This window comes from Vanellus vanellus (assembly GCF_965231255.1).
Source record: "Vanellus vanellus genome assembly, chromosome: 22".
In the NCBI taxonomy this organism is placed as follows: Eukaryota; Metazoa; Chordata; class Aves; order Charadriiformes; family Charadriidae; genus Vanellus; species Vanellus vanellus.
This window is the reverse complement of record NC_138927.1, coordinates 6,121,987-6,145,938: the sequence shown is the minus strand read 5'-3', so window position 1 is coordinate 6,145,938 and position 23,952 is coordinate 6,121,987. Positions and strand designations below refer to the sequence as shown.

The window sequence follows — 23,952 nt, the reverse complement described above, 5'->3', positions numbered from 1 at the left end:
GGCGAATTCTCTCAGCAGACTGTGACTAATGTCACGCCGGTTGATCTACGCGTGCGCAGTCGAGGCCGAGGGGGTGGTGGCCCCGCCCACACACGTGTCCCTTCCCCCCGGCTCCCGCTCTGCGCATGCGCCCGGGACGGCGACTGGTCCGTGTCCCGCCGTTGGCCGAACGCGCGTGCGCGCCCTGGGGGCGGGCCGGTGGTTTGGCGCACGCGCAGAGGCGCGTGGGGTGGTCGCGCGGGAGCCGGTGGCGGAGGTGGGGGGGGGGGAGAGACTTGACACGGACGACGACGACAGGGGGCGGTCCTTCCGGTCCCTCACTTCCGGCCCTGGCGCCGCGGCGGACGGTGTGGCAGCGCCGCTCGGCCCGCTCCGCTCCGTGCCCGCCCGCCCCACCGCCGCCCGCCTCCCCCTTCCCCATGCAGCGACGCGACGATCCCGCCGGCCGCCTGGGCCGGGGGCCGGGTCCCGGCGGTGCCCGGCAAGGAGGGCCCCCGTCGCGGCGGCCTCCCCGTGGTGGTGGGGGCCGCGGGGCCGCCAGTGGGGCGCAGCCACCGCCGCTCCTACCGCCCAGCGCCACGGCCGCCGCTTCGGCTTCTCAGGCCGCCGCCGCCGCTGCCCCCACCCCGCTGCTGCCTGGAGCCGCTGTCAAGATGGAGCCCGAGAACAAGTACCTGCCTGAGCTGATGGCCGAGAAGGACAGCCTCGACCCGTCCTTCACGCACGCCATGCAGCTCCTCACAGCAGGTACCGGGGGCTGGGCAGGGCGGGACCCCTGGGCAAGGCCCCCCCGCCTCCCGGGGCTCGGTGGAGCGGGCAGGGGGAGAGGCAGCTCCTAGTGAACGGCGAAGGAGGGGAGAGGGACCTCCCCCGGGTGGCGGCGGCGGGGAGTAGCTGCCGGCCGCCCCGGGAGAAGCGGCGGGCGGTGCGCCGAGCCGTTCGGGCTCCCCTGCCCGGTGCGAGATGCGACCCCGGGGGGAGTTTGAAGATTAGATATTTCTCTTATTTATTCTCTGTTTAGCCCCGTGCTTAATTCTGGGCCGGATTAAACGCAGACCCAGAACTTTATTTTTTTTAAATACGGCGTGCCGCCATCCTGGCCCTTTGCATCCCCGGGGAGAGAGAGGGGACCGAAGAGAACGCTAGAAACTGGGGGTTTCCATGTAGCGTCTGCTTGAGTCCCTGTGAGGCATGGTTTGTGATCTCTTTGATTTTCCACTCTGGTAATCTGTGTTAGAGCTTGTTTCATGCTTCTGATGAACCTAAACAGGGAATGGAAATGGCAGTCTTTGTTCTGTGCCCAGACTGGCCTTCTCCTTCCCCATCACCGCCGGCCAATCGCCTGCCCGCTCTGGTTTCTCCACATCTCCCCAGTGCAGCTGCTGCACCCGCCTCCGGTGCCTCTGTCGAGTAGATTCAGCCGCCTCAAGACACTGTAGTCAGCTTAAAAATTGGAACGAGTTGAAATATTTGCTGCCACTTACTGCTTTACGCGTGTGGTCCCCGGCGCAAGGATGTACTGAGATTTAATCTGCAGATGCGCAGAGCGCTGAGCTCTCTGGAACTTATCATTCTGCTTTTGAATGTGGTTTTTTTTTTTTTTTTAGGTCTTTAAAACGTATAGTATTGCCATAGTTGGTGCAGTGCTAGAGATTTTATTAGCTCCTCCTTTAATGTAGGAAATAATTCTTAGGAATTGCTGTCTCCCATTGTGCAAGTAGCTGAGGTATATCGTCATGGGTAACTTGGCATCACTCGCGGATATCTTGATCTAAATAAATTAGTTTTATAATCCGATTTGCTGTCAATTTAATGTTTTTCATTAATAAAATCCGTTAGCCAGCTGATGCTCAACAGCTCTGTGATAATGCCTTCCAGTGAAATTAAACCTAAGGAGTTTGCTAATTCCCACACAAAACAACGTTCTCTGTCCACTTAGTAAAGTTCAGTTCACTGAGTGGTGTAACAAAGATTTATGATATTTTTTTTCATTAATTTAAAAATTGCTGATAGTAGACTGCAGCTTTGTGAGACTTAAAATTGATCATTGGAAGAGCTCCAGATGCTTCCTGCTTGCTTTGGATATTTTGAAAATTGCTGTCCTTCGGGAGCATTCACTAGCAGTCCAAATTCAAGACCATCTGAGCAGGAAGCTTATGAGAAAGAATCTGAAATAAAACAGTGTTTTTAGGAAACTAAATCTTTTTGCACAGATAACCTCAAACTGATCTGGATTGTTCAGAATTTCTCTACTGCTGTGGCAGGCACCTTTGGGGGACGTCATGTTGGGAGAAGGTGCTGTAAAGCTTACTATGGAATTTAGGTCTGGGCCAAAGATTGTAATGTGAACGGCCAGCACAACTTAAGCAAAAATACTTCCAGACAAAGAAATGACTGATTATTGAATGTCAGCAGTATTTCTATTCCAGCCTTTTTTCAGGAGTGGAAGTTGCTTGTCCTGCCTGCCTCTGGGAGGGAACCCTGCAGGAGTTCTGCAGTGAAACTAAAAGACGACTTCATTAAAAACAATATGCAAAAGTAGTCTGAAATGCTTTTGTGGTTCTAAATCTGCTTAGCATTTCTCGAGAAAATCAGCATTATTTAGGAGCAAGATGAAGGGTAACACAGTGATGTCATACCGATTCTCGAACAATGTGCTGTGTGATGAAAAGGCAGTAAAGTGGCTAGATTTTGGGGCTCTGTTTCCTAAACAGAAACTGAAAACTGGTATTTCTTGCACCTTGGAATATGATCCGCATTTCCTCACTCCTGTGATCGGGGTCTGTGTGACCTTCCTTTTCCATGGGAACAAGAAAACCCCTTTTCCTCACTGTGATTTATGCCCTCCGTCTGCTGCGGGGAGGGCAGGAAGAGATGCTGGTATTTTGAAAGGCAGAGTCTTCTCTGCTTGTGCTCTTTGGGAGGACAGGAGACATCCCCCAAAGTGTTAGCTAGGCATAGGGGTTTGGGTTTTTTTTTCACATTCTTGTGGTAATCTTAGCTATTTTTATTTCATGGAGAAATTCCATGTGAAAAGAGCTGATCATCTCTGAGCTTCCTGTGCCACACACAGATATGCAAGCTATGTCATTCCACTAGCAAGTCTATATAACTAGCATCTAGTTGGTCCTTATGTTAAATGTTGCCCATTACACCCCCAGAAATGTGGAGCGTTGAGGAGGGATGGGGATGGCCAGTGAGGGGTGGATTCAGAGCCATGTGCGGGATATTAGGTGCAGAACCCATGAAGCACTGAGCAATTGGAGTTAGAGCAATGCATTGCAAAGCAAGGAGCAGCCTGAGGTGTTGGAGGACTCCTCGACAGAATCCTCTGCTGACCGTGCTGGTTCTCCTGCCAGATTCGCTTAGTCTGTGTGTATTCCTAGGAAGCCGGGGGTGGGGGGAAGGCTGTATGGGAAAATCAGATGGATGGGGTGGTGGCCTGGCTGGAGTGACTTGCCAAGGAACCAAATAGTGGGATTAGAGATGGGCTGAGGTCAGGGAGGTAATGAGAAAAACTGCGTGTAACCCAGAGCAATACGATGTCCTGAAGCTTGCTTAGCGTGGAGTTAAGGCCATCCTGAAATGGAGAAGGTGATCTAAATTTCTGCATTTCCAAGTGTATGCCCTACCCCCAAAGGAGCTGTAACTGCCGCCTTAAACTTGTGCCCAGATGTTGCAGGCTGTGATATGCTAATACCATTTCACTGTTGCGTTTATAAATGTATATATTGCTAAGCCATGCCAACATTATTAGGTGCTGGTGCTAGCCTGCCTGTCACTGCTGTGACTCTGCCTCCTCCCACTTCTCTCCCAGGAGCCTCTACTACCTGTGCCATTTCTCACAGCTCGCCTCCAGGCTTTCTCCTCCCTGCCTCATGCTTCAGCAGTGTTTCTTTTCTTCCCCGTGCCCCTCCGCCCTGTGCTAGTGGCAGCCCTCCTCCCTTCTCAGCAAAGCTCCAAAGCAGAGCTGTCTCTGCGTCTGAATCCCAGCGTACAGGCTGGAGGGTGGGGGGGTTATTTTCAGCAGAAAGCGGGAGGGAGATGGTGGGGTTAGGCTGTGCCAAATTCTGCAGCTTCCACTGGTAGCAGAGTCCATCCAGGAACACATCCCAGCTTCCTCTCTTGTGAAATCAAACCAGCTGGGGAGCAGCAGTGTAGGAGAGAGGGAGCTCTGCTGTCTTCCAGAGCCTCCCATCCCCAAACTCTTTTGGGTTTTTTGTTTGTTTGTTTGTTTGTTTTTTTTGTTTGGGTGTTTTGTTTTTTGGGGGGGGCACAGGGTCAGTATTATCATCATGTTAAGATAATACTCTCAGTATTATGAGTAAGCAGAATGTGTCTCTGCTTACAGAGTGCAAGAGTGCTGCAGGACAACGTTTAATACATGGGTTTTGGTTTTTTTGTTAAGAGCTTGGGCTTAGATCAGGAGTAGCACTGTGGCTGCTTAACCTCCTCCCTGTGAAGCAGCGGTGTTACCAACCCCCTTTACCTACCCCTTAGGATTTCTTCTGAGACAATGCAATCACTGCCCCACATGAAGTCCTGGAAACCACTGCCACACATGCCGCCAGACTGCTGACATTCCCCGTGGCAAGAAGGTAACCTTCTGCTGCACCTCTGACACGGCTTTAAAAAATCAGCACTGAAATGAGGCATGCTTAATCCCTCAAGGTATACGTACGCTTCTTCGTATCAGTAAGTGGTCTGACAAACTGCTACCACTCATCAGTTCATTCAGTACTGCTTCATGTTGCGTAGCTAATGTGCCAGAATGCATACAGATAGCGCTGGAATCCGGAGCAGTAGGACACGTCACAAGTGGCATGTTTTTAGTCCTTCTTCACACCTATTTCCAGACTCGGAGTTTGTTCTGAAGGTGTGAAGGGGACTGGTAGGTCACCCGCGCTGACCTGAATTGCAGATGCCGGAGAACTTAAGAGTTATTCTGCTGCGCAGGGGATTGTCTTCTCCTATGTTTTATATTTCATTTGAAGACATGGGTGATGGTGGATCCGATGCTTTTTTTTAGCAAATGGTTAATTATTTGTTGCCCTCACAGACCGATTCCCGGATGTCATTGCTGCTGTTGCAGGAGGCAGAATGGATTTTGCTGTGTGGTTGCTGTGAACTGGGATTCACTGGTTTGCAGAGGCTTACGTCTGATTGTGTTGGGTTTTGACAAGGTAGAAGATGCCTCTAGGTAGTTTAATTTACATCAAGAAAGTTTTAGGGTGCTTTTATTCTTGATGTCTGCATAGAAAACACTTCTTGTTGATCTGCCAAATGCATTTTCAGAAATTCACTTACTGTTTTTGGAGAACCAAAATGTTTGAGAAGCGATTGCATTGCGTTACAAAGCTATGCCTAACCAGGGATAAGGCCACCAGTGCAATCTTTAGTTTCCAAATCTTCACTCTCTGATCTGTTCTTATAGCTAAAATTAAAAAAAAAAAAAACTATGGAAAACTAACCAAGGCAGCCAGCTCTTTTGCTTATTTTATAAACTTGACAGTGCTTGAACTTATGGGTTTTTTTGCTTTTGCATAGCATCTTCAGAAAACCATTCCTTTTTAAAGCAAAAATCAAACTGTCTTTTTTCAAAACCATTAGATCCGGTAATTTTTTTTAAACTAAGGAGTCATGGTAACACTTTTGTAAGGGAGCCAAGGTGCTGTTGCAAGTAGAAATACAAAATTTAGGCTTTTTTTTTCATAATCATGCAACACGATCTCCAACTTCTATATTTAGATCTCTACACTAAAACCCAGTTTATATTACTGTGTCCATAACTGAAAAGTTAAAATGTTGATCATTTGATCATGTTTTCTTAAGGTTTGGGGTTTGGTTTTGGTGGTTTTTTTTTTGATTGCACATCTCTCTGCTGACTTCCCTGTGGTCTGCACCATTTGAAAGATGCCAGTCGTGCTCCTCGGCCCGTGAGGCTGTGGTTGCCTGTCCGGTCAGAAGGATGATGGTAACCTGTATTTCCTATTTCTGTTTGGATGATATGAGCCTATTACTACGTGGATATAATAATCTCAATTATCTGATACGCCAACCTTCCAAAACTGTAAACATGAATATTTAGTCTGAAGCGTATAATTTCTGACATGGACAGAAATGATAGGAAACACAACATATTGCAGCTGCCCTCTTTAAATTCTGGTAATGACTAAGCAGTCTCCAGTTGCAGTTTTGTCTTGCAGCTTTAATCCGGTTATGTGTATAATCTTGTGAAAGTGTCTCTTTCCCCTGAGATGTGAGAAGTTGTATTTAGAGCACTTTCGACTCAGAAGAGATATTTATAGTTCTAGCGTTTGCTGGTGAAATGGCACAATTTAACTTCTGAGGAAGGATCACGCTCCTCCCCTGATAAGCATCTGTAAATAATAATTTGTGATGGCTGTGCATGGTGTGACCAATTTTTTTTTTTAGTCGGACCAAAGAGCGCATAATGGCTCATCAATAATTTGGGATTGTTAATAACAGATTGGCTCCAAATTTGGGGGAACTTGTCATCTAGTTTTTGGACATTAAATAAGAATTGTGTATGATTGGACATCTCTGGAAAAGAAGAGCCGGTCGGCTATGGGCTACATTCTTTGGAAAAACATTGGGTGTTTGTCTTATACAAAGGAAAGCGCGTTAATGACTGTAAGGACCTATGCTAGAAATGCCTGCCTTGAAGATGATCTTGAGTCTTCTCCCTTCGGGTTGTCTTTTATGAGGTGACTATCGTCTCTCAGTGAAAGTTTAATTTCTAGCCAGATTTGAGAAGGTGTTTGTGTACCAGTTCCTAATTGGCCCACCTTAATGACCTACTTCAGAAGGTTATTTGGACGTTGTTCCAGATCCCGCTCAGGCTGCAGCGTGCCTTCAGTTCAGTCGGGCCACCTCAGTGTTTTTCCAAGACTCTACAAATCACAATATTACAACTAAAAATCAGAATCTTAACTGAAATTCGTAGTGTCAGTATGTGTTGACGCCACTACTTAAATTGCAGATTTAAAATAGCGCATCAGCTTGGAACGATGATAACTTGCCCGATTTGCCGCTGGCTGCTGCGCTAGAGCGAGCGTATCCAGTTGGGTCGCTGGGGTTAGGAGTCCCCACCTGGGTACCGCATTCGCGGTGGAGACAGGAGTTTGGGGACTGATAGAGGAGGGTGCAGCAGAAGTGATACGCAACACTTTACGTACAGTTCCCTACTCTTATCTGTTGAAGTTATTTGTAGGGCATTCTCTGCCGTTCTTTCTTATTTTTGTTCATTATCCTGTTTTTGGCCTTCTGGAATGCCTATATATGAAGGATGAGGCAAGCTGGGCTTGCACCAAAGAGGTGGCCCGTCTGTCCAGATTCCGTTAATACAATTACAAGTGTTTGTATATTCACAGAGAATGAGGGTGGTATGTCCTGTTGTAATTCCAACTCTAAAATGATGCTTGTTTGAGGAATATAAGCAGCCCTATTTTTATCTTGTTTAGAAATTGAAAAAATTCAGAAGGGTGAAACAACAAAGAAGGATGAGGAAGAGAACTACCTGGATTTATTTTCCCACAAGAATATGAAACTGAAAGAACGAGTTCTGATACCTGTCAAACAGTACCCCAAGGTGAGGGCCAGAAAATAGCTTACTGAATCTCTGCGATTGCTTATTTTCTATGGATTTTATGGCTGACTCTTCGAGATGGTAGCTGTCAAAGTGTCGTCAGGAGTTATGCTAGTGTTCCACTATGGCTATGGAATTTTTCCTATGCAGGCTTGCAGGATCTTATTTCTAATATATTACATTTCTAGAATGTCTCGGGATAAAGCTAAACGGTGATGCATAGCTGTGATCTTTTATTACTAGAATAGACACTTTCATATGTAGAGCTTTGTGTTTTGCAGTTAAGAACTCATTTAACTCTTAAGACTTGCTGCCTGTAAAACTACTGGAGAGTAGATGTTAGAATTAAACACTTTACGTGAGTTAATTTAGCTTGATTTTCTGGTGGAGCATTTGTTCACAAAAAGAATGTTCTGGAACATAAGTTTTCCTGTGCATTTTTTGGTTTGTATTTTTTGGTGAGGTGAAGAGAAAATGGAGTGCTAAATTTTTTGTCAGCCAGCGTAACGCTACAAAAAGCTTTTGTTAAGGCTGCTGAGCTCTGGAGCTAATTTTTTTTTCTTTTCCTTCATTTACAGTTCAATTTTGTTGGAAAGATTTTGGGACCTCAAGGCAACACCATTAAGAGACTTCAGGAAGAAACTGGTGCTAAGATATCTGTGCTTGGGAAGGGTTCAATGCGAGATAAAGCAAAGGTAAGGGCATCACCCTTGAAAACATACATATATTAATGCCTTTCGTATTGCTGTGAGAAGTAGTGATTCTCAAAGCATTTCATAAAAGATTCGACCATTAAAATCCAAAAGCAAAGGCAGTAGGAAGTCGCCCGTCCTAAGTAGTTCTGTGCATGTTGGGAACAATCTTGATTGGGGCAGAAGTGTGATGCATCTTTTCTTTATAAGCCTGACTTGGAGACCAGTCATCTTTTGAGACCCTGCACCCTTGGATGCAAAGATAGTTTGTATGGAAGGTGAAGTACAGAGTTTATAAAATAAGAATTAATTCCAGCTACTCTTTGAAAAGTCATTTGCTAAAGGACTGTTTCCCCTTCAGAAAAGAAAAAGAAAAAAACCCACTTTTTCCAGCTGTTCCCTCTGAAATCCTTAAATTCTCACGGTTCACTGAAGATGTTGGGGCAGTGTGTTCCTGCTAATCTTTACTGAATCACAAAGTGCCAGGAGGTTTTTGTGAGCAGAAAAAAAATAAATATTTTTTTTTCTTGCTGCTTATCCAAACTTATATCAAAACTGAGCGAGCCATCAACAGAGCTGTAACTTAATCTTTTTACTTTAGCAGCATGAAAAGCTTTTACACTTCTAGCTTATTTGTAGCTTCTTAAAGCCATCTGAATAACACGGGTATCTAGAGCAGAGTTAAAGAGCAAGCTTGTTTGAGGCATTAGACTTCACTGGATGGTAAAGAGCACCTCAGGCAGAAAGGTGGTGTAGAAGAGGAAGAACACTGTTGGCATATGCTTAATCTTCTGGGGAGAAGGTGGCTGGCATCAATGCGGTAGCAAAAATATTGTAGTCACCTGAAAAGGCAATTATAAAAAGATGGAAGGTGTAGGCTGCATATGGCTTTTTCTAAAACTGTGTGTTCATGTGCATAGTATGTTACCGTGATTCCTGCATGGCTAAAATGCTTTTACAGACATTTCCTGTTAAGACTTAGAAACAGGTAAAATAAAAATAGTTTCTCTGCATCTTATTTAGTTTTAGAAATCTCTAATCTGCTTTGTTTCAGGAGGAAGAACTGCGTAAAGGGGGAGATCCTAAATATGCTCATCTAAATATGGATTTGCATGTCTTCATTGAAGTTTTTGGACCCCCTTGTGAAGCATATGCTCTGATGGCTCATGCCATGGAAGAAGTCAAGAAGTTCCTTGTTCCAGTATGTATACCCATGTTCTTTTCTTTTTGAAGGAGGTAGATGGGTTGGGAAGCTGGCTGTAAGGATGGGTAAGATTTGCACAGTGTGAGGCTCCTGCTGCGGAAATTGGTGTCTTTGAGGAAGCCTGAAGCATTAAATGTGTGTGGCGACTTTAGATGACCCCATTTATCTTGCATGAAGGCATGTATTATTCCCCTAACCATAATTAAAAAGACATACACTTAAAGGGCAATTGTATAGAACACTCAGAGTAGGCATTTCTCTCCCAGTACTAGCTGTGGACACTGGGCTGGGTGAGTAGCTTGTCTAGCTCCACATGTCAGTTTTAGCAGGAGAATTAACTGTAGCCGTGCCTGGCATGGAAGAGACTTCTTGGATGGGTTGCTCTGACTTGGAACTATAGCGTAGAAATCCGTCTAGAAAACTTCATTGGTCAGATCAGAAACTGAGCACAGAGATGTTTGCTCTGCTCTAAAGGGTTGGTGTGAGGAAGAGGAGGGTGACTGCCCAGGCGGCTCAGTAGTAGTATTCAGTGTTGTAGCTAGTTTGAGACACATCTGTTAAATCAATATTTCTGTTGCTTTAAATGTGTATGATGTGAAGGACCCTCTTTGCTAATCAGGCATTTATACAGCTGACAGCGGTTATCTGTTTGGGGATGTCTTTTACTGGTGAACCTTGTAAGACCTTTGTGGTCAACTTCAGGTCACTTTAGTGCCAGCCTAGGGTATTGACTCCAGAAACTGCAGAACTCGGAGTCTTTTGCATAATATTAAACCAACAGTATTCCTTGTTAAATTAGGGGGAAAAAAATAAAACAAAATGGGAAAGAAGCACTCAGTGGTCCGTGCTTCTGGCTAGCTCAGCCTGTAATTCAGAGACCTGGTAGGGAGAGAGCTGGGTAGACCTCAGCACTGTGCTCCTCAGCTGAGACTCGGAGCTCAGATGTTCTGCCTGAAATACCAGGGGCGGGTGGAACCCAAGAGCGGTGCGTAGTAGGGAAGTGTGGAGAAACGTATGGGTACTGTGTGATTTCTGTGAGTCTGACACAGAGAGAAGGAGAGATTGCTATGTGAAGTGTCTTTGAAGGAAAGAGGTCATCTTCAAGGAGCCCCTGGGATGTACAAAACCTCAGCTTGCTAAAGCAAGCGTGCAGCCTTGCTATTTAAAGTGTCTTATCTATTGCTGCCTTCAAACAGTGTGTTAAACTTGTGAAAATTGACAGAGAAGTCACTATGGAAGCCAGCAGTGTTGTGAAGACACATCTGGCAGGAGACTCCTTGCTTTGTGGTGTTGCCATGGCATCGTGAAGATCTTCGATGCGAGGCCCAGGCTGCCTGTGTGTTGAAGGGACGGGGGGGGTACGATGACTTCTGTGGAGTCACCAGAGATCTGCACTAATTTCCAAAGCTAGATCCCCTGAGGCAATAAAAATGCATGGAGCGCAATGCTAAAAAACACATACTGTGTTCCTAAGGATTTGAAGAGACAGCTTGGATTTGCAAATGGGTGTTTGCTCTTCATCAGGCTGCATCCTATCCTGTTCTTTCAGTGTGTCAGGAACACAGCAGTATGTTGTTACCGTGTGTGGGCTCATTGCCAGCCTCTTGCCGTTAAGTGGGAGCTGTAAGGTGCTTGGGGTGAGATATGTCTTGCCTGACTTCACCTCTGAACTCTCCAGCACTTGCAAATAAATCTTGCTGATATCCCTGGGATGCAGAACATCATCAGATGCCTCCACACCCCCTATGAGCGAGGTCGTCTTCCCAGGGACCAGCTGTAGTGCTCGCTGCAGCTCTCAGACGTGCAGGTGGTGTGCCCTTCTCGGCCGATTTGGAGAAAAGCTGGCAGTTGTGCACTGCTGCCTGCTGAGCAAATCCCAGTAAAACTAACCAGCAGATTTTAATTTAGGACTATTAGGTTATTTTTATTGCAGCACGGTAGCCTGTGATATCCTGGAGCACAGACTGGCTAGTTAGCTGTTCTTTGGAGTTGACTCTTTCCCCTCTTTAGGATATGATGGATGATATCTGTCAGGAGCAATTCTTGGAGCTCTCCTATCTGAACGGTGTACCAGAGCCAACTCGTGGCCGAGGAGTCCCTGTGCGGGGAAGGGGAGCAGCTCCACCACCACCTCCGCCTGTTCCAAGGTATCTTTCCCAAAAGCACATACCTGGAAATGCTGCATCTTGCTCAGAGTCGTCCTGCCAGTTGAGGTTAAGCTACTTGTTCTCGCACATCAACTGTTGGCCTCGACCTTGGCTTTTGGCCGAGGCTTTCTAGCCTTGCATTGCAGGCTTGCTTGTAGCAAGCTGGCATCAAATGTTTTATATGTTTCGAGATGTAATCTAGCACAGTGGATGCCATCTGTGTTATTTTTGATATCTGAAATCAGTAGCCTTCATAAAGTAACCTTTCAAGAATTGGCCAACAAAATCCTGCGTAGATAGATGTGTTGTGTTTGCTTCTGTAGCCTTCAGCAGAATAAGCATTTTCAATTTGAACTGACCTTCCTTGGAAAGTTATAGGATGGCATTATTCTGTCATTGCTGTCAAGGCATTGGGATAAATTGGTGATAAAACTATTTTACTATAGTTCTTGCTTCACTACCTGTTTCATGGGGGAAAGTCTTTGCTTCTGAGTGTTTAGCCCAGAAGTGTCCCTGGCTCATCTCATCATTGATCTTTACAGTCCTGGAGGTCTGACAGTCATTACAGGTTAGTGATAGACGGTTGGTTAAAATGAACTCTGAGAAGTTACTTGGTCGAAGTTGTGCATCAGATTTATTTCTTCATCTGTACAATATCTAATGCAGTAGAATTCTCATCTCGGAAGAGGTTTTTGTAAATCCTGAAATACAACAGTGTTAATACTTCTTGTGCTTTCATTCTTGATAAACAATTCATGGCTTAGTTAATGGCGGCTGTATTTATTTATCAAGCTATTGCATTTTAAAGTAGGTGTAAGAAGCATGCGCAGCGCCCTCAGTATTCAGCACACAAGCAGTACAGCCATAGCTGTTCACAGTCCTTTTTATCTCCTTTCCAGGGGCCGTGGTGTTGGTCCTCCCCCCCCTCCTCCTCCTCCTCGGGGGGCCCTTGTGCGAGGAGCCCCGGTGCGGGGTGCCATTGCCAGGGGAGCTGCTGTAGCCCGCGGAGTCCCTCCTCCCCCAGCAGTACGGGGTGCTCCTGCACCCAGAGCACGTGCAGCCGGCATTCAGAGAATACCGCTTCCTCCTCCTCCCGCACCAGAAACCTACGAGGAATATGTAAGAAACTATCTATCTTATGGGTTTTTTCAATTCCAGCTAGCTGGTCACAGAATTATAGAATGGTTTAGGTTGGAAGGGACCTTAAAGGTCATCTAGTGCCAACCCTCCTGCCATGGGCAGAGTCACCTCGTGTATTAGATATTCAGCATTATTGAAATAAGAGCTAACAGCAGTAAGATTGCCCTGGAGAAGTGGCCACCAGTCGCTAGTACAGTGCTGGGTGACCTGCTCTGCCTCTTTAGTCCTCAAAGGAAGGAACTGCTAAATACGGGGCAAGGGGTGGTTTTTATAAAATCAAAATGTGTCCCCAAGACTGAAGGTTGCCGTAACTATCAGTGCACACTAGAAAAACTACATCACAAAGATTGGTGTAGTTCACATCACATTCTCTTTCTGCAAGAGAATTCTTCGAGCAAGAAACACCAAAGGTCTCTTACTTCCCCTAAAATCCTTAAAGTAAATATGTGAATGAACATGGTGATGTTGCAAGTCGTATACCTAAGCACCACCCTCCTGCCAAGCTTATCTTAGCATCTTTGATCTTGGTATTCTAAAGGGAAAAGAAGATGACTGGTTTTGAAGCATAACAGCATTTTGGAGTACCATCCCAAATATTGATATTTCTAAATTGTGTTTCTCCTCTCAGTAAAACTTCTCAGTTTCTCCACTGAAACCGATCATAAGTTAATGGGTTGCGTTTTGTCTACTTGCAAATCTGTGTTTTAGATAACGCCGTTAGAGGCCTGCTGGCACATGGATTTGTACCACAGACAAAGTGCAGCCTTGGTTGTGTAAATGACTTTCAAATGCAATGTAAATATGAGGGTGGTTCATTCCTCCCAAGCCACAGGACACGAGCGGATCTTAGCTACCCGTGTCTTAGGATTGAGCCCCTTCCCTGTGGCAGGGAAGGATTCAGCGGCTCCTCTGAAAGCTGCTGTAGCCTGAATTCAATTTTGCCGTTACTCTTGATCAGGCATTAACCTTTGGTCCTTCCGTTAACACTGTTTATGTCATCATCCATTTCAGGGCTATGACGATGCATATGCAGACCAGAGCTATGAGGGGTATGAAGGCTACTACAGCCAGGGCCAAGGGTAAGTTTGCTTGTCTCCTGTCTGTTACGGAGAAAATTATGCATGATCTTTTTTTCTTTTAAAGGAATGGAAATACTCGTTTCTGAGTTTGAGCTTTAGGGAAAGTGCCCTGTTCTGCTGGAATCCAGGAGTGCCTGGGAAAGAACTTCTGGGAGTGTCCCGGTGTCCTTGACAATTCTGCAAAAGCCACACCACAGCCATGAGCAATATTGGGCATCTTTGCTTTTCAAGTGTTTGTGCAAGTTGTGTCGGTTTAGGAATACGATTTCAGCACTGTATGTAACCAACATAATTACTCTTCCAGGGACACAGAATACTATGATTATGGACACGGGGAGGCACAGGAAACCTATGAAGCTTATGGTATGTCTGGGAATACTGTTCTCTTGACAGGGAAGGGGCCGCACGTAGTTGGGAATTGCCTGCAGTGGTTGCACATAGTTGGGAATTGCTTGTGGTCAACCGGCTGTTTTCCAGTGCCACCCCACGCTCTGAGCAAAAACTTACTGAGGAGAACCTCAAGTAGTTTTCAGGGTTGGATATTTATACCCTACAGATTATCCAGGTCTTAACAACTGAGGGCATTCTGTGGGTTTTAGACTCTTATCTAGCTTGATTGTCTCAAAGGTGACACTTCTAAAATTCCACTTTTTTAACTCTGGGAAAATATTTTAATTTCCCTGTAGCTTTAGAGTATTTTAAGAGGTCTGAATTTCCACCCACAGCACTACTTTTACTGCAGCCTGGTTTTCACGGATTATATTTTGTTGAGCTGGATGAGTGCATGGTTCCATCTGCTTCCTTATCCTCAAAAACCTGCTGGCTGATACTGACTCTGCACTATACATTTGCTTGAAAAATGGATTTAAATGTCATAGGAAGACCTCCCCTTGACTAGGTGGAACAATTTTGGTCACTATGACTTGCAAGTAGCCAACGAAGTTTCGCTAATTTCAATTACGTAAGGCTATCAGCTTGGCCTAGACTGGGAGGTGTGGGAGACCAACTGAACCACAACTGTGTAAATCACCAACTGTTGACAACAATGGACCTTATATCTGAGGTGCCAGCAATAAAGGATTGGGTGACTGTGTGGGTTTTTTTTTTGGTAAAGCTAGTGCAGCTTTCAGCTTATGAATGGCATCTGCATGTGGCAGAGAGTAAGATTCATTTTCCTCTCCCTGTAAATAGGCTGAACTATAAACAGTTACAAAAGCTATACAGCGAGCTGCTTAATGGCATGGAAATATGCTGTGTTGAAAATAACTCCTTTTACCAGAGCGTCACTTGCCTGAAGGCATGAATGAATGCAGGTAGTGAGGATAATGCCCGGCTGGAGGGACTTTCTGGGATCCTCAGGAACTGGGAATCCCCTGTGCTGCGTCATGCTGGTATTAGGGAAGCAGAGTTGTTAATGCAGTCTGTCTCCTCCGCCGGCCTCGGGGTGTTCCCTGCTCTGGGCGTAAGTTGTGAGAAGTTCAAATTCAGGTGCCTAACCAGGGATGCTTTTCCAGTCTAAGATGCATTTGAGTAGACAGCTGCTGTCAGCAGCGTTGGCTGACTTTCCTGCCTTCAATGGCTTGGTTTGTCGCCTGTGTTACTCACGCAGCACAAAGAGGCTTTTGTGCCTCCCGCTTGGTAGGAGAGCGGTGGGGTTGTCTGGGATAGGAAGGCCAAAATGCTCATTGTATACTTGGCATGAAGTTGCCACAGCTAATCTGTTTATCCACAGTAATTTCCTTTGGTCTCTGCTTTCATGAAAACAGAATTAGAGAAATAAATTGTTGAGCCAGGCTGGAGATGGTTTTGAGAAAATGGGAATGTGGTCCGTGGTGGTAGGAACAGGCTCGGCTGTCTTCCGGGCTTCGGACTCTCGCTTTATGACCGGTGACCCTGGAGAGAGTGGCAGGCAGGCAAGGATGAATGGTGGCAAGCACAAGCCATAATGAAAGCTGAGCTTGGATATCTGGGGCTTGAGCTAGTCCGGGGGCAACGGGGAAGCGAACTGCATTTGCTTCGGTGGTGGTTGTACGTAGCAGAAGGGTTTGGGCTGTCCTGTGGAGTGCTTTGTCCCATCAGCAGTTCATGCTGGTACGGCACGAGGAAGCGATGTCTGCTCCGAAGAGGTGAGCAGATGCTGTGCGAGCGATGGATGTAAATTTTTTTCCGGTAGTTGCGGAGGGGAAGGAACAGCGAGTCACAGTCAGGCTGGTGTCTGAAAGTTCGGGATGCGCTGCCATCCTAGAGCAGCGTAGGAACTTAATTGATTCGGCAGGGTTTTCCAGGAGCTGCCTTGCCTGGCGTCTGGGAAGAAGTGCTACCTGTAGCCGTGCCCCCCGCCAGACCCCAGGGTTAGAGATGCTGCTGGCCACCAGCCCGAGGGGCCGTGACTGCTGCCGCCTTGGCCACTGCTGGCTGCCAGAGCTGCCCCGGGAATTGGCTTCGGCTCTGCTGAAATTAATTACTCCTAAAAGGCACTGGGTTTGTCCAAATCGGCGCTTAGCCGGGCTGTCGGAGCTGCCGCCTTCCTGAGGATCCCCGCACAAGTGGCTTTTTCCCCGTAATGTCGGAAGATGGGCTACAAACGAGAGGTTTTGGTGGACCGGGGGGCGTTCCGCAGAGGGGGGTTGGGGGTGAAACCGCTGCGAAGGTGCTTTGTGCTTCCGCCTGGGCTCCGGAGGGGATCCCGGCCGGCTGGCACCGCCGCTCCCTCCGTGCCCCTCGGCTCGCAGCGCTCCTCCATCCTTGACGTATCCCTCTCTTTTCCGCAGGGCAAGATGACTGGAACGGAACCCGTCCCTCCCTGAAGGCCCCTCCGGCCAGGCCAGTGAAGGGGGCCTACCGAGAGCACCCATACGGACGTTATTAAAAAACAAACATGAGGGAAAAATATCAGTTATGAGCAAACAGTTGTTACTGATTCTTGTATCTCCCGGGATTCCCGTTGCTTTACCCACACCAGACAAGTAATTGTCTAACTGTTTTTCTTCGTGGCCCTTTTTCTCCCACTCCATCCTCACCCTGCATTCTGGCTTCTGTACGTAGTATTTTAAAATGAGTTAAATAGATTTAGAGGACCGACTTTTAATTTTTTTTTTTTTTAAGTGTGTTTAGATGGCTTTTCTTTCTTTGTTGTTTAGGTAAACACAACTGTACCTTTTTTTTAATAAAAAAAAAAAAAGTTGAGTTAAAAATGTTAGTTTCAAAAGTGACATGCTTTGCTTAGCAGTTATGAAATTAAGGTTTTGTTAACCTTTTAAGTTTGGTTTTAAGGAACCCATAAAAGTTGTAGTTGCAGAATCCCAAAGTAGGCTACATTTCAAAATTCAGGGCTGTTTTTAAGAATTAAAATCATAATGTAACGGTAGTAGCTGCCACCGTTTAAAAGTAACCTCAGACGTCAAACTTTCCTTAAAAGCAGATTGCTGGTGAATCTTAAGTTTAAATTTTAATACGAAGGATCCTCAAACAAATTAAATAGCATTTTTTAAAGGTAATTGACTTAAAAGAAAAAAAAAAATTAGGTTTATAAAATTGACTTTTTCTTATGTGGGTTTTGAAATCTAGCCCCGAACATGCGGTGTTGAGAGATGCTTGGGAAGCAGATTTTTCCAGTGTAAAAGGGGTTCTTAGTTTGGTTCTGTATGAAGAACTTTTAAGGGAAAAACAAATTAAAGCATGGCTCTAATTGCCCGGTGTTTGATATTAGAAAACAGAGCATTACGTGAGTAGGTCTGAACTCTGTAAAAAATTACAGTCTTCTCATTTTTATAGTGCTTGGGGCAGATAATACAGTGCAAGTTTAAAACTGATGAAATTGTCAATATTAGCAATCCCATTGACTTGTTCAAGTGTATCTCAACACTAGCTTTGCATAAAAAGGGACACTGCAGCTGAAAAAATGAGGAAAAATTTCACGTTGTACATAGGATAAAGTCCTAATTGGATTTGTACACTGTCCTCCCACTCTGTTCTTGAAGATTAAATGCTACATGTGTAAGTCTGCCTAAATAGGTAGCTAAAACTTGTCAAAATGTCTGCCGCAGTTTGTCAATAAAGTTTAGTCCTTTTTTAATCAAAGTAAATGTGATGAATTGTCATTGTTTTTTTGTTCAGCAATAAAATAGCTATTTTTTTTTTCAAATAAATTTAAATTAATGCTAAAGCTAATTGTCTTTTTAAAACATGGAGACATTCTAAAAATGGTGTTTTTTTGTAATTCTCACCAAAAGTTTATCAAGCTCACTGAAGGAGCTTAATTTTTTTTATTATTTTTTGGGTTTTTTTTTTATAAAAAAGAAAAATTGTTTTTCACCCCCTGGAAGTTGTTGAAAGCAGTTTGATCCTGGACGATGGCAGAAATCTGACTTCTGTCTGCTGGAAAGCGTTTATGGTTCTTTGCTGAATTACTGATTCAGATTTCGGGTGGCCTCCCGGAGTATTTCCAGGCTGCAGGCTCCAGATCGAGTCTGGGATGGCTGGTTTAAATGTAGCGTGACAAAACGAACGCTCAAAAATCCGAGGCTTAGCTGCCACCGGGAGGAGAAGGAAGCTTGCTTTCTGCTTTATGTAAAAGCCCCTAACCCCCTCGGCTAAGATGATGCCTTTCCTACTTTACCGTAGTTTTGACTTGGCAAGCCACTTAAAAATGTATCTGTGTTTGAGAAGGGTGCTGCAGTTGCTCCTCATATCCTTCTGAGAGGGTGTGTTTGTATGTGTATATATATATATATATATATATAATAGTTCAAATTAAACTGCTTCTTAGAGAGAGACATGAAAACTGGTTTGTATTTCCCATCTGCAAAATGAATCTGGCATTCTAGGGGGAGAGAATTAAACTGCTCGGGGGTGAAAAATAGAGCATTAGGAACCAAACTGCGCGTAGCAGTGCATGATTGAGGGGAATACTTTAAAACAAAAAGTTGTATTTGTAGATTGTTATTAAAGTGTAAATAACTGAATTTTCAACAATGGTTTGGAGTCAGCTTTCAGGGCATAATGTCTTGCTTGATGAAAAGATCACCCTATACCCCCCTTTTAAAGGAAAATTATCGCAGGAGAATCAGGATGTGTAAAGCTAACATGCATCGCAAAAGCCAAAAGGTAACCTAAATGTCTGATTTTAATAGCACATTTCTCTTTTACATAAACTGTGACGGCAACTTGCATAAACTTTATTGAAACAAGTCTTCAAGTGTTAATTTTAATGTAAAAATTTGCAAAAAAAAAAATGTTTAAAATAAACATTTAAAAAAAACCACATGCTTCTGCATAAATTAGCAATAACTTTAATACTGTGCCCTTTGAAAATGCACCGTAATGTAATGTGGGCAAAAAGGAATCGGCAAGCTTAAATATCAGAAGATGTAAAATGACAACGAATATAGATAGTCCTGCTACTGCCAAAAAAAAAAAAAAAAGAAAATTCTGCTCAGTTATTTAAAAATGTAAAATGATGGCCCTTTTTAGACCCCAGTATTGATATTTACTGTGAAATGTTCAAAGCTCAGCTTAAGTTGCATGTTTTCCTTCCTGTGTAATTGCATGCAGGACTCTTTTTTTTTTTTTTTTTTTTTTTTTTCTCTTTTCTTTTCTTTTTTTTTTTTCTTTTGATCTGTGCTTGCTTTAAGGAGACTCACGAATGTCTTCAATTTGCAGGAGTCGAGAGTACGTCGCTGTGAATCACTTGGGGGAAGATGAGCAGGGGCAGCGCGCAGTGGGTAAGTTTGTTTATTTTTGCAACCCCGTTGCAAGCTGCTGACATGTTCCGCGTGGGAGAGGGGGGGGGGCGGCGGCACCATCTGAGCTGCTAAATTGAAGCCATTCTTTATATACCCACAAATAAATTACTCTTGCGAAAGGCCGGTTCCGTGGCTGACGCTCCTGCAGAGGTCACGGTGTGGAGGAGGCTTCGGTGTGGACCTGCGTAGAGCTCTCCCACCGAGACCTCATGGAAAAGGAGGTTTAAGTGGATTTGAGGAGAGGGGGAAATGCGGCGATGAGATCTGTCCCGTGGAGCTGGTTCCCGACAGACGCTGGCCTTCAGCAGAGGGCTCTCGGCCGCAGGGTAGCGTTGAAGTAGTCGTTACAGCGTGCTCCAGAAACAGAGCAGCCCGAGGAGCGGCTCAATAGGAATTCCTATAGGAGTCAGTAATGCAATAAAATTATAGACTGTGGATTTCAGACCAGACGCTGCCCAGCGAGACCTTACGGGTTCTACTCCTCCCCCGCCATCGATGGGCTCTGAAATGTGATCTGGTTGTTCTTTTTATGGCTTTTTTTTTTTTTTTTTTTTATCTGATGTCGTTGCCAGAGACGGTTCGGGCAGGGGTCCTGCCCGCCTGCCTGGGAGGTGTTTAGCGCGGAGCTGCGCGCCTGCTGAGCACCCTCAGCCCTCGGGGAGGGCTGACGGACCTCCAGCACCTTTGGGTGCTGGTGCCGGTCAGCACCCACAGTGGCAGAACTCCCTCTGGCGGCTGCTCCGGCCCCACCGACTTGCTTGTTTTCCTATAAATACTTTAATAAACGTATGCGAGTGCTTGTAAACCCGGCGGTACCTTGGTCGGGGAGATAATCACGCGTCGGTGGAGTGACCTGCTTACACAGCAAGGACACGTCTCCCCCCAGGCCCAAAGGCAGCAGCCGTAAGCGTTTCCTTTGGGGACAGCTAATCGCTTTCTCTCGAATCTCGAGAGCGCTGAAAGTCAGAGCTCCATAAATAAAAGAACAAAGAAATAAACCCTTGGAACGCTGAAGAAGTCTAATGGCTTCAAAAGACAACGGTGAAAAGCCCTGGGCGTAGGACGTAGAAGGACATAAGTCTTATTTTATATGGAATTGTAAAGCTACCAAACGAGCTTCTCTTATCTTAGAGGAGTATTAGGAACAAGAAAGCGGTAATATGTGGAAATGCTGCAAGAGAGTGACATTACCCTCAATTCTTTGACTTTACATGAAAATTGGATGCATAGTTTTGTGCTAGGGGAAATCTGGATTTGTGGCCTGTTTATCGAATGCATCTTCATTTACAATGTAATTGGAACATCAGTTTATATGGTGTTGTAGCAATCTTTCCCATTTCTTTCTTAATAGGCACAGCTTTTATATCAAGTGGAAAAGATTTGATAGAGATCATCTATTATGATGCAGTTTTTTACCAGTAGAAGTGGATCCTGTGACACTGCTTTTGGAGTAACGCAGCTTGCTTGTGCGTTGCATTGGTTGCATGTTTATGTGGAAGATTTTCATGTTAATGGAGGAATGTAAACCTTAATATATTGCAAATAACTGTATATGCCGAAAGTATTTTGAAAACATGCCCCGCATCAAACATCTTCCTCCCTCTCATAGCATTACTATGTTCAGATTTTAGCCTAGAGTCTGCAGAAGCTAATTTGAGATCCCAAAATAGCCATCAGCATCGGATGTGTCTCTCAAGGATGCTCTAATTAGCCAGACATTCCGGGGGTGATACAGGACTCGCTGAAATTTCTGAGGGGTAGAGATTCCTTTGAGTACTGAAGTCTGAGTCACCGAAATAACCTTCCCTTTTCTACTGACACAGAGCCACTGGAGGTGGCGTTCTGCTGGCTGTGAGCTAACGAGCACCATCGATCTTTCATCTCCCCATTTCCCCAAAGGGCTAATCCACATCTGATTATTTGTAGGATTTTGGTAAAGACCGTAAACAAGATAAAGGCCCCCATTGTGTTTGGTCCCGTACAGTGTGATGTGCAGCAGCAGTCGCGTCTCCTCTGTGGAAGCGTTTCCCAACAATACCATTCTTTTGCAAGAGCCGCTGGGCTCTGGAAACATCCTCCTGCTGCAGAGCGCTCCCATCTTCCCTGGCTCTGGGTGCCCGCAGCTTCTTCGGCATCTAGTCCAGCCCTGGCTGCCCTTGCTTGGAGCTGGCACCGACCTGGGCTTTGCGCTTCCTCGGTGAGGTCTCGCCGTGTCTCGCGGTTCACGGCCGGTGTCTTGGACCGCGACAGGAGCGTGAAACTGAGCTTGCAGGACAGATGCTCCGACTGGTATTTTGCAGAGATGGCCCCAGCGGCTTTTCCTGGAAGGCGACTGGCAGAGCCTGCCCGTTCCTCACCCCTGGTTTCAAGTTGCTGTTGGGATTAATAAATAAAGCAAATGGCTACAAGCTTTATTTTATGACTTACCAGTGGTGTTTTTATGTTTAACTTAAAACGCCGTGCTTTCAGTAAGGCTGAGACATTGCCTTGATATGGCCCTCTGTAAAATTGCGTATTTGGTAAGTTGGGTTTAAGAGCACAGCTGGATTCCCTGTGCAGCTGTTAAAGCAGATGATTCTTTTTGTACAGAATGAGTTTTTGAATTTGTATGAGAGAGCATCTGTCACGAACAGAGCCAAGAAAAACAATGGAAATGTGCGCGTCTTCCCTTCCTCGGCCCATGCCGCTGCTCTCCTCAAGAACACTGGGGTGCGGGGGCATTCCTGCAGCCTGCGAGAGACCCTCCCCGCGGCCCCCGAGGAGGAGACCGGCTCTGACCCCTCTGCTGGGAGGCGCAGAGGAGAACGGGCAGTGCTGCTGACGCAGCTCTTCTCTCCACAACTACATATGGTGCTTTTGGGGACGAAGACGGGGGGCTTAGGGAAATTCTTCTTTGATTGATAAAGCTGTAACGTCTTGGATGAGACGTGGGACACGTGCCCCGTTTGTAAGCTTTGAGGGGGAGGAATTTCTGCAGGCGAGACGGGGCCCCCAGGAGCTCCCATCTCAAATGTAGATGTTCCTCCTCTATTTTTTTCTGCTCGGGAAGCTCGGCTCCTGTGAGCACAGAGCAGAAACCTTGGCTGTTATTGCTCAGTTGAGCCTTCCGTCGCTCCCATATGTTTTAATAAAATGTTTGTTTCTGTGCTCGTTTTGCTCCTTTGGCAAAGTGGGATGAATCTCCCAACAAGCTGATTTCTGACGTGATAAAGGAACACAGTTAAGATGCTGTTGGCTTTGCTGTGGCTGGGAATTCGGAACCTGCCAGCTCTTGGTGAGTGTTGGAGAACTCCGGAGCCTCCCTCGGCTGCCGCAAACACTGGAGAGCAGCAACTGTGTGTCGGAGTACTGAAATATAAATCGTTTTCCAATGAAGCTGTTACTTTTACAGCTGGTTTTAGAACCAAATATGACCGAAGGCTTGTACGTGGTGTTACCGATGCAATCCTGGTTTTAACCTGACGTCTGTTCATCCTATCTGTTACCTTTATAGTTGTACCTGGAAGATTCTGTTAAAACTGCAGGTGTCCGGATACTCCTGGGTTTTGATGGCTCTGCACATTGTAGGTTTCCAAACCAGTGAGAAATGAAACAATGGCCTTGTGAAAGTTCACTGATTGTAGAGATGGCACTGCCTCCAGCCCAGGCAGGGGTGGTTCTCAGGGTTGTATAATGGTCCATCTGTACTGAAGCATCAAACACCCACAAGTTAAGGAAATCAATGAAAAATACTGCGAGTGGTTGGTAACGCCAGTGAAAACTGCTCCAGGTGAATCACAGCATTAAAATAACTTGTATAGGAAACTGGCAAGCTCTTCCGTGGCTGGTATTTAGTGAGAAGTGTTCAACAGCTGTTGACAACGATTAGTCATTCCCTATAATAAAGGATTAACGTGGAATTTTTATTTTTTTTTTCTGGCTTTCAAAGGTGTGTGGGTTTTTCCTCTTGTTTCTCTTCCTGCCGCAGAGTTGCCGTTTGGGGGGAGGTGGAGTTGGGGAGGGGGCTCTGCCCCGGGGGAGGGTGATGGGGGGGGGCAATGGGGACCAGCAATGCCCCATAAATGCTCCATAAATGCCCCATGTGCTTCGCTGCGTGGTCCCCGGCGAGGGGCGGGGCGAGGGGCGGAGCTATGGGCGGGGCGAGGGGGCGCGCGCGCGCGCCCCGCAGGAGGATTGTCCGCTGGCGGCCGCCATCGCGCCGCCGGCCCCGCCCGCCATATTGTGCCCGGCGCAGGTTGAGCGGCGGCCGGAGATGGGTGAGGGGGGACCGAGCGGCGGGACGGAGCCGGGCACCGGAGGAGGGGGGGGGAAGGCGGCCGGTTGGGCACGGAGGTTGG

The 23,952-nt window shown here is 46.0% G+C and overlaps 1 protein-coding gene across 3 annotated transcripts; it reads left to right on the top strand.

Annotated features, from left to right (window-relative positions):
* Nucleotides 1-293: 293 nt before the first annotated feature.
* Nucleotides 294-22,716, top strand: KHDRBS1 (KH RNA binding domain containing, signal transduction associated 1; the record flags this gene model as incomplete). 3 transcript variants are annotated; one of them, XR_014269967.1, is made up of 11 exons in its annotated part: nt 294-747; nt 7,485-7,612; nt 8,188-8,304; nt 9,356-9,502; nt 11,516-11,652; nt 12,552-12,771; nt 13,804-13,871; nt 14,176-14,234; nt 16,643-16,837; nt 19,533-19,594; nt 20,967-22,716. XR_014269967.1 is itself a non-coding variant. In XM_082494350.1 (9 exons), exons 1-9 carry the CDS (start codon nt 420-422, stop codon nt 16,738-16,740), a joined length of 1,302 nt encoding a protein of 433 aa, XP_082350476.1. In that variant the 5' UTR covers nt 294-419. The 3 variants fall into 3 exon arrangements, 2 of the variants coding, with proteins under 2 accessions (XP_082350476.1, XP_082350475.1); XM_082494350.1 differs by lacking the exons at nt 19,533-19,594; nt 20,967-22,716 and having other exon boundaries at nt 16,643-17,956; XM_082494349.1 differs by lacking the exons at nt 16,643-16,837; nt 19,533-19,594; nt 20,967-22,716 and having other exon boundaries at nt 14,176-14,443.
* Nucleotides 22,717-23,952: the final 1,236 nt, after the last annotated feature.